The sequence below is a fragment of the Barbus barbus genome (assembly GCF_936440315.1).
Source record: "Barbus barbus genome assembly, chromosome: 38".
Lineage (NCBI taxonomy): Eukaryota > Metazoa > Chordata > Actinopteri > Cypriniformes > Cyprinidae > Barbus > Barbus barbus.
Genome location: NC_136716.1, coordinates 17,199,376 through 17,209,575, shown reverse-complemented (window position 1 = coordinate 17,209,575; position 10,200 = coordinate 17,199,376). Strand labels below are relative to the sequence as shown.

Here is a 10,200-nt window from a genome sequence, read left to right as displayed (position 1 = left end):
GCAAGTGCTTGTGGGTAGTGAGATTTTTGAATAGGGAAGATGGCAGCCGCGGCAGTGGTGGAGTTTCAGAGAGCTCAGTCTCTCATCAGCACAGACAGAAACGCTTCTATTGACATTTTACATTCAATAGGTAAAACGGTTTTTAGATCCTTTGGCAAAACTTTACTTTTCTCTCTGCATGGCTACTTTAATGCTTCATTTTTAAGGAAGGCTGGGGAGCCATGAGCCGGTGCTGACTCACTGTACTGTGTGCGTGCGCGCGTCTTAAAACCCAGTGAGCTGCCTCCATAGGCACCATGTTTGGACCTTACTGCCGCGTTCGGAAGTTCGAATCGAGCATAGAACAAAGCCAGCTGTTTGGGCTTCTTGTGCTGCTTGAACATTTGAATAGAACGTTCGCTAAAAACTGTCTAACTAGGGCAGCTCACTACGTTTTGAGACACAACCAGTGTGTGAATGGACAGTTAGCCTGCAATATTAGCCACCCTTCCAGGCCAAGGCGCATTTTATCACAAATAGTTAGGAATTATTTTAATTTTGTGTTAATTATAGGTCCACTGATGACATTTTATTTTGAGTTTAGCGTATTTTGACAATCTTAACTTGATTGACGTTTCTTACCAACCTTAAAGCAAGCTTTGACATTTCTGTTTGTGCTGTCATGACATTGGCTGAGATTTGTTTCTTTCTCTGCTTGGCTGCTGAAATCATAAATTAATTTATTAAATAAATGGGTTTGCTCATTAGTGTATAACGCGCAGTCTTAGATTAAATAACTTTAGTTTAGTAGAGTTAAAGCGTTTTTTTTTACTAATTAAAACTTGTGCCGATTATTTACCATCTTATGTTTGTTTTTGTCGTCTCCAAGACCTGTGAAGTTTATTTCATGTCAACCTGATTGTTTTCGTCGTCGTTTTATGCGTAACATAATGACAAGTTGGTTTCAAATTAGATTAAATGAGATAATTAGGCACAGGAACTTGGTTGTTATTATTACGCAAGTTATTCTTAAAGGTGAAATTTATACTTTTTTAGATTTTAAAGTATTCGATCCAGATAAATGCATAGAGACCGCTGTAAGCAAGCAATTTGTAGGTTGATTTTCCCGAAAAACACTGACCTTGTCAAAACACTACTTTTATTTTGAGCTCCCTAACAATCCCAACAATGGCTCAGCCAATGGCAGAAGTTTGGGGGCGGGATTATGTGGTGTTCTACCAATGGCTGATTGGGGGAGTCAGGGAAAGCTGTTGAAAGTCATTAGAAGGGTCAGCAGAAATTACTTACTTTATCTAAAGGTTCATTCGCTAATTAGCTTTTCTCTTTCTTAATTAAACAACAATTTTGATAAATATAATTAAAATTGTTACACTCACGTGAGATTAAGAAATAAATTGTTGCTTGCTTGTTTCTTAGATGTGCTACTCACAAATGTGTTTTAAATTTACATCAGTTATACAAATAGTCATTATTTAACACACTTGATGTATTTTGTTCTATCACTCTATATCTGTAATATAAAATTTTGTATTTACTATTTAATAATTTTAATTTCAACAGCAGCATATATTATATTAAATAATTACAGTTCAATTCATATTGATGGGAGAGTTTATAAAAGGTTGTTGGCCTTAGTTACTACTTAACTTTGTCTGGATTTTTCAGTGAGACGAGATGTCCAGGAAGATGATGAAGAGGCGGTTCGTGTCAAGGAGCAGAGCATCCTGGAGCTGGGCACTCTCCTGGCTAAGACGGGACAAGCTGCAGGTTGGCATCAACATTCTGGGGGGATGCTGTTCCTGTGATAGAAATGTTTTACTTTGTTGTGACACATCATTATTGTTGCATGTTACTTTAGAGCTTGGTGGCCTACTGAAATTTGTAAGGCCTTTCCTGATCTCCATAAGCAAGGCAAAGGCAGCACGGTTGGTGCGCTCGCTCCTGGATCTATTTCTGGACATGGAGGCTGCCACAGGCCAGGAGGTTGAGCTGTGCCTAGAATGCATCGAATGGGCTAAAGCTGAGAAAAGAACCTTCCTCAGACAAGCCCTAGAGGTAAACTAAATTTGCATAAACAGCTTTGGTTATGTCAATCAGCCAGTAATTAATCATGGACTAGTAATTAATATAAAATGGGTAGTTCCAACTCTAAGATCTGGGTGGATGCCATTATGCTGAAATGAACTGACATCAAGTGACTTGTATATTACTATGTCAAATTAACATCAAACCTTGAAATTGTGAACTTATAAATGCAATAAGCTGCTCCATGTGTTACATTGTTTTTACCACAGCTTTTCATTGTCTAATAATAAAACAAAGTCATAGTTTTTTATATTCTTAATTTAATTAATTAATATATAAGAATTACTAGTAGTAGATAGCAATATAATTAATCATTATTTTTTATTTCCCTCTCTTACATCGTACCATGGCTGCATTTTCTGATAGAAAAATACATTACATTTTGTGAAACACTACTTCAGCTAAAAAAAAAAAAATTATATATATATATATATATATATATATATATATATATATATATATATATATATATATATATATATATTAGGGGTGTAATGGTACACAGATATGACGGTTCGGTACGTACCTCGGTTTTAACGTCACGGTTTTAAATTAAGCTTTTTGCTTTTTTTTTAAATAGTGGTTTACTGAACAAGTTGCTCTTTCTTTAAATGCGTTGTTATACATTTTCTTAGTGATAAAAAGCTTATGCTTAAAACTATAGGGAACAATTATAGGACTATAATTGTTATATTACATTATAAGGTAACAATTAGGCCTAACAACTTAACCTAACTTAAATTTAATTGCTCAACTTAAAAAAAAAATTGTATGCAAACATGTAAATTGCACATAATGCCATTTTTAAATTAACTTATAAATAACAATTTCCTAGGCTATTTGCTAAAATATATTCATTTGCACACTGGCTGTCATAGCATGTTTCATAACAGATTAATTTAAACACATTAAATAATTAAGATTAACAGGTTTAGTAAAATATAAAGAATATATGGTGTAATATTTAGCAAAATGTTCGTCTCTAGACTTCATTTCTTTAGTGAACTAACGAGCTGTGGACACTGATGACTTGCTGAGGTAAATTAAATGCGACGTGATATTTTATTTTTCTTGTCTTTCAGTTGAAACACTGATTGAGCAGTTACATTCAGTCATGTTTATTCGCGTTAAAATTAGTAGTACAGAGGAAGGGAATGATCGCGTTCACTCGCGCTCCGCTCTTCACAAGTCTGCGGCACGGCTCAGACACGGAAACCGGAGCTGATTGCGGCCGCTTGAGTCAATGCTGGAAAATATCCAGTGAACGGGAGTTGTGTGGACGAAAATGCCTGGTTGATGTCAGAGGAGAATGGGCAGACTGGTTAGAGATGATAAAAAGGCAACAGTAACTCAAATAACCACTCGTTACAACCAGGGTATGCAGAATACCATCTCTGAACGCACAACACGTCGAACCCTGAAGCAGATGGGCTACAGCAGCAGAAGACCACACCGGGTGCCGCTCCTGTCAGCTAAGAACAGGAAACGGAGGCTACAATTCGCACAGGCTCACCAAAATTGGACGATAGAAGATTGGAAAAACGTTGCCTGGTCTGATGAGTCTCGATTTCTGCTGCGACATTAAGATGGTAGGGTCAGAATTTGGCGTAAAGAACATGAAAGCATGGATCCACAGGGCAGTCGTGGCCTAATGCATAGAGAGTTGGACTTGTAACCCGAAGGTCGTGGGTTCGAGTCTCAGGTCCGGCAGGGATTGTAGGTGGGGGGAGTGAATAATCAAGACTCTCTCCACCCTCAATACCACGACTGAGGTGAGTGGGGGTTGAGCAAGGCACCGAACCCCCAACTGCTCCACGGGCGCCACAGCAATGACTGCCCACTGCTCCGGGTGTATGTTCACTACTGTGTGTACACTTGGATGGGTTAAATGCAGAGCACAAATTCAGAGTATGGGTCTAATGGGTCACCATACTTGGCCACACACCACTTCCCTTTCCCCCTTTCCCTTATTCAAATGGCCTCCACAGTCACCAGATCTCAATCCAATAGAGCACTTTTGGGATGTGGTGGAACGGGATGTGCATTCGCATCATGGATGTGCAGCCGACAAATCTGCAGCAACTGTGTGATGCTTTCATGTTGATATGGACCATCCTCTCTGAGGAATGTTTCCAACACCTTGTTGAATCTATGCCACGAAGAATTAAGGCAGTTCTGAAGGCAACTAGCAAGGTGTACCTAATAAAGTGTGTGTGTGTGTGTATGTATGTGTATGTATGTATTAGTAATAAATGTTGTTTATTCCTATGATGGAAGTCTTCAGTGTCACATCATCCTTCACAAATCATTCTAATATGCTGATGTGTTGCTCAAAAACAGTTCTTATTATCAATGTAGAAAACAGTTATTGCTTAATTTTTGTGGAAACCATGACTTTTTTCAGGATTCTTTGATTAATAGAAAGCTTACAAGAACATTTATTTGAAATTGATAATTTGACATTTAAAAATATTCTTAACAAAAATATTGAAATTAAATGAACTAGCAGTAGACAACAATGTAGTTTATCATTATTCCTTCTCTCTTTTTTTTTTTTTTTCATCAGGCTCGACTCATTTCACTCTACTTTGACACAAAGAGATATCAGGAAGCCCTTCATCTGGGTAAGAATAATGCAGAAAAATAAATGTGTACATGTAGTGGGATTCAAACATCTGAGCCAAATACTAAGAAATTCTGAAATTCATGTTCATTCAGTATATATATATTTAACTTTTTTGTGCAAATTATTATGATTTGCAATAAACTGACATTTTAAGTAGAACATTGCAAAATATAAGCATCCCCACTAGTGTACTCGTTTAGATCCCATTGTATTTTTGTTGTACACTGTAGTACTTTTGATATGCTTGAAACTTTAAGATTGTAATCTGTTGTTTCTCTTTAGGTTCCCAGTTGTTACAGGAGCTGAAGAAGATGGATGATAAAGCTCTGCTGGTGGAGGTTCAACTGCTGGAGAGTAAAACCTACCATGCTCTCAGCAACATTCCCAAAGCCAGGGCTGCCCTCACCTCAGCCAGGACCACCGCCAATGCCATTTACTGTCCCCCAAAGCTCCAGGCGGCTCTTGATATGCAGTCAGGCAAGTCTCACTTCTCAGTTTAATAATCTGCAAGTGCGTTTGAGATCGGAAGTATGTTTCTTATTGGTATGTGACCGTTTCACCCTTTCACTCCAGGCATCATCCATGCAGCTGGGGAGAAAGATTGGAAAACTGCCTACTCTTATTTCTTTGAGGCTTTTGAAGGCTACAACTCCATCAACAGCCCCAAGGCAGTCACTGCACTGAAATACATGCTCCTCTGCAAGATCATGCTCAGCTTGTAAGTGAGATAACCGCTTGCAGTTTATCCCTGTTTGTGGGTGGGAGGCCACGGGGATAATACAACAGTCATTGTGTTGGTTATGCCAAGCTCTGTTATGTAACACCGCTTTACTTAGGCTCTCATATCTTCAGTATAATGCATCTCCATAAATCATCGCCTACGCTTAATGACTTCTAGCTTAAGTCCAAAAAAAGTGTAGCATGTATTAAAATCACAGATTATACACTGATGTTTGAAAGTTAGGGGTTGGTAATTTAAAAAAAAAAATGTTGAAAAGTTTCTTATGCTCATTAAAGCTATTTATTTGATTAAAGATAAGATTTTTTCAGCATTGATCGATGAATAGAAAGTTCATTTGAAGAACATTTGAAAATACAATATAAATGTCTTTACTGTCACTTTTGATCAAAACAATGCATCCCTGCTGAATAAAAGTATTAATTTATTTTCTTCCAGGCCAGAGGAGGTACAGGCCTTGATCAGTGGCAAACTGGCTCTGCAATATGCGGGGCGACAGGTGAGCTCATTAAAATTCCAGTGTCTTTTTATAGATGAAATTACCACTTACAAACAAATGCTCTATAGCAGCACTTCACGGTTTTTCGTGTGCCATGCTTTTATGTTTGCTTTTAACAACCTGATACACATTTGACTTATTTTTTTTCTGAGCAAGTGCTCATTTGTAGTTGTGCCCTGTAATTTTTTCTCCATCAGACCGATGCACTGAAATGTATAGCACAAGCCAGCAAGAACAGATCATTAGCAGATTTTGAAAAGGTGAGATTTTGACTCCGTATACATTTTTAATTGAAGTCTTTGATGTCATGCTCAGCTTTCTGCTTGCTCTTTCACACATGAAGGCTCTGACAGAGTACACTAAAGAGCTGAGGGACGACCCCATCATCAACACACATTTGGCCAAGCTTTATGACAATTTGCTGGAACAGAATCTCATTCGGGTCATTGAGCCCTTTTCCAGAGTACAGGTAGTGTGTGCATAGAAGTTTTCATCCTAAAGTGTATCAATTATCATTATTATAATTTTTTTTATATTTTGCTTTTGAAGACTTAATGTACAAAAAACCAAAGCCTACAACTTTTTCTATGCCCCCCCCCCCCCCCCTTTTTTTTTTTTTTCTCTATTTTCAAGATAACGCATATATCAGGCCTCATCAAACTTTCAAAGGTACGAACTGTTTTCTTCTGTTTATAAGCTTTGATCCAGAGGTCATACATCACTGTATCCAGGTCCAAATGCTCCTTCAGATGTAAAAAGCAAACAACAAATAGCTCTATTATACACTAATGGTTTGCTGTAGTACTATCAAAATAAATCACGTTTTTAAAAGCTTAGTTTGAAGGTGTGATATAAATGAAATGTGCTCATAAACTGCTGTTCAGGAAGTGTTTTCTCACTTGAAACAGAGTAGAGGCTTAGGCTTGGAAACAGTATTATTGGATGGTCAATATGTCATGACAAGTGGATGGTTTATAGCTTTAATGTTTTAAAAGCTGTTATTAGCTTTAATCATGATATTAATTACACAGCCTTCCACAAAATAACAACAAATTGATAAGTATGAAATTAACAATGACTATATTACCATGTATAAATACATTCTTTCTGTTTTTTTGTTTGTTTTGCACAGGATGATGTTGAGAGGAAACTGTCACAAATGATCCTGGACAAAAAATTTCATGGTTTGTTTTTTCTTTTTTCTTTTTCAAATTTTAAAATGTTATTTAAAATATTGAAAAAAAAAAAAACCCAACAACATATTTTTGACTGTTAAGCATGGCATTGATAACCATGACACCACAGCACTGATTTAATTCACTCATTTTAAAGAGGCCATATGTTGCTTGCTATTTTAAAAGGTCATTATTTTGTTTATTGGTTGTACTTGAATAGGCTAACGTGAATTAATGTGCTTTTTCACATACTACATGTTATTGCAGCACTTCTATTCCCATTCTGAAATGTTCTAAATGAGTTCTGCATGCCAAAAAGCCCAGAGTGTCCTGATTGGACAGCTGACCCAATGCATTGTGATTGGAATGTCAAGCGTGCATGACACCCCTTACCACAATCAGCTTCTAAAGCAGTTGCAAACACAAACCGTTATTTATGGCATTGGTTTTACAATATAGATTTTGAAAATGTATATTGACTTGAGCAAAACGTTTCATAGTAGTACGTTTTTATTTTGTAAAGCCTTTCCCATTTTTCAAATTGCGATGTAGACGTTTGTGGAAGTAATATCTAGACTTCAGTCTTTTAAGCGGTGTTCTCTGTTTGATAGAATAAATCCCATTTGTGAGAGACCATGAGCTTTGTAACCTTACAGACCTTGTACATGACACATTAAAGGAAAAGGGAAATATTAAATGGCCTCTTTAAGAGTTTATAAACAAATAATAACAGACATTCATGACTGAAGTCCCCTGAGAATTTCCTGCTTCTCTACAGTATGTAACTAAATCTAATGAAAGTGTCAAAATCCCCAAAATATCTTGAATTAATTTGCCTGATGGAGTTCTACTGTTGCAGGCATTCTTGACCAAGGTGAAGGAGTGCTCATCATATTCGAAGAGCCCCCTGTGGACAAGACGTACGAGGCAGCTCTGGAAACCATACAGAACATGAGCAAAGTTGTGGATTCACTGTACAACAAGGCTAAGAAGTTAACATAGGTGAGGAACTTTAAAAAATAAAATGCACACACAAATATTTTGCTCTCTAAACATTATGAAATATAATTAAATGTTCATCTGTAATTCATTTATCTGTTTGATTTTCTAAGTGCATCTTCATGTTTCTTTCCTGCAGAATAAACGTCAGAGGCTGCTGCTGTGTGAAATGGTTGTATGCGTGTGAGTTTGCCCGTGTGTATGTGTGTATGGCCAACATGTGGAACTTTTTTCTCACAGCAAAAAGGGACAACATTGAGCAAGATCTACTTGTTCCCCAGTTGAGAGTTTTTAATGTTTCTTTTCTTTCAAATGGACAATTTCATCTTTCTGATCCTCTGAATTGTTTTTTTGTTCTATTCTGTATCTCTCATCGGCCAACACAGGCCATCAGGGAATGTTGTACAACTACAATAAAATCCTAAAATGTCATATAGAACTGTATAGCTCTTCTACATTTAAAGTTTTTTAATTACAGCAACTTTGTGATACAGACTCTTGGGTTTCGGTTATCTGCGGTTCATTGGTTGTTTGCAGTAGTGCATATCTTTTTCCTAATTTTACGGATGCATATTCTAAATGATTGTTGTAGATGAGAGATTCAAAGGAACTTGGCTGTAAGGAAGAGGCTCTGTAATAAGCACAGTTGCCAATCATATTACCACACACACTAGAAAATACTTTTCTAAGTTTGTACGATCGAGTATTGTTTGCCGTTTACTTTTGCAGTATACCGTCTTTACAGTTTTGTATTTGCAGTGTACTGTTTGCCAAGTAGGGTGGTTATATTAAACGGCCCAATCCTACAAAGCTTTTAGCTCCCGTTGATTAAAATAACCTTTTCCCCAACACACATTTATTTCTGCACTGAAGTTTATTTTTCATTCATCCTTTTGTTTGTTTGTTGTTTTTTCTGATCATTTCAGATCAGTATCCCAATGCAAACTCCATTTCTAGTTTGCTAGCAGTAGACCATCGTATGAGTTAAATACCCTCAATATTGTTTTAAAATTCAATGTTTTGTAACTTTTTAACACATTGTTTTCCTGTAAAGTATACGTTCACACATCCTTTACAAAAATAATTTGTTTTCATTTATTCTGTTTAATGTGCAATTATAATCAACAACAAAAAAGTAATTTCTTGTGGGAGAATGTTTTTAAATGACTTTTTGAAGTCCAGTGTTGATTTGAGAGCTTCCTGCATGTGATTGTGATTGATTTGTAGTGGTGATCTAGCATTGATCACTGACATTGAGAATTTAGTGAGACATTAAACACTTTGGAAAGTAATGTTTTATTATTATTATTATTATTATATTTGTGCTTAACATTGAAAAGTGGTCCACAACAGTCCTCTGTCCAAAGCTTAAATTCTCAATTATTGAAATCTTGGTAATACAGATTTCAGTTCAAGGAAAATGACTGTTTTATTTTTGTATGAGTTGGCCTGTTCACTAATTAAAGTGTTTTGATTACATTTCTTGGTTTTAAGGGAAATTATCCTTATCCCTTGTTTGTACATGAATATAATCAGGTAATTTCCTTACTGTGGAAGCAAGTTTGTTCTGCTGTGTGTGTTTTCTTGTTGGGCATTTTCACAACAAATACATTAGGATTGAGTGATAAATAACAAGGAAATTATTTCATGAGAACCCAACCCAATATATTGTTTGCTGTGGTTAAAATTATATTAAATCAGAGTAGAAAAACCGTAACCTCAGATTACTATAGTTCAGATTAATATATTGCATAAATATGTACAATTTTAAAACTGGAGATTAAGAGATTTAAATTCCACTTTTCAAAGGGTTTAAGTATTTTTTATAGCGATTTAATGACAGCAGATGGAAGTGATGGGATTAAACATAATCACAATAAAGGAATAATACAAATCTTCCACTCCATACTACAGTTTATTTTAAAGAGCTTCTAATTTCATAATTTGAAAATTAATTTTAGTACCCTCAGCAGTTTGAGATACATAGATCCAATTTATGAATAAAGGAATGGTAAAATGTGAACCTTTATTTTGAAATAAAACATGGCACATGAAACCCACATAAACAACTGAAATA

At 36.0% G+C, this 10,200-nt stretch overlaps 1 protein-coding gene across 1 annotated transcript; it reads left to right on the top strand.

Annotated features, from left to right (window-relative positions):
* Positions 1-10,019, top strand: LOC306858083 (26S proteasome non-ATPase regulatory subunit 11B-like). Its single transcript, XM_079398477.1, has 13 exons — positions 1-130; positions 1,666-1,767; positions 1,859-2,055; positions 4,652-4,709; positions 4,994-5,188; positions 5,285-5,429; positions 5,889-5,949; positions 6,147-6,209; positions 6,293-6,418; positions 6,583-6,618; positions 7,082-7,133; positions 7,984-8,126; positions 8,263-10,019. Exons 1-12 carry the CDS (start codon positions 40-42, stop codon positions 8,124-8,126), a joined length of 1,269 nt encoding a protein of 422 aa, XP_079254603.1. The 5' UTR covers positions 1-39; the 3' UTR covers positions 8,263-10,019.
* The last annotated feature ends 181 nt before the right edge of the window (positions 10,020-10,200 follow it).

Coding starts and splice junctions, on each gene's coding strand:
- LOC306858083 (XM_079398477.1), top strand. CDS start 40: ATGGCAGCCGCGGCAGTGGTGGAGTTTCAGAGAGCTCAGTCTCTCATC. Junction 5,189..5,284: donor GGCTCTTGATATGCAGTCAG/GCAAGTCTCACT, acceptor CTTTCACTCCAG/GCATCATCCATGCAGCTGGG. Junction 6,210..6,292: donor CATTAGCAGATTTTGAAAAG/GTGAGATTTTGA, acceptor TCACACATGAAG/GCTCTGACAGAGTACACTAA.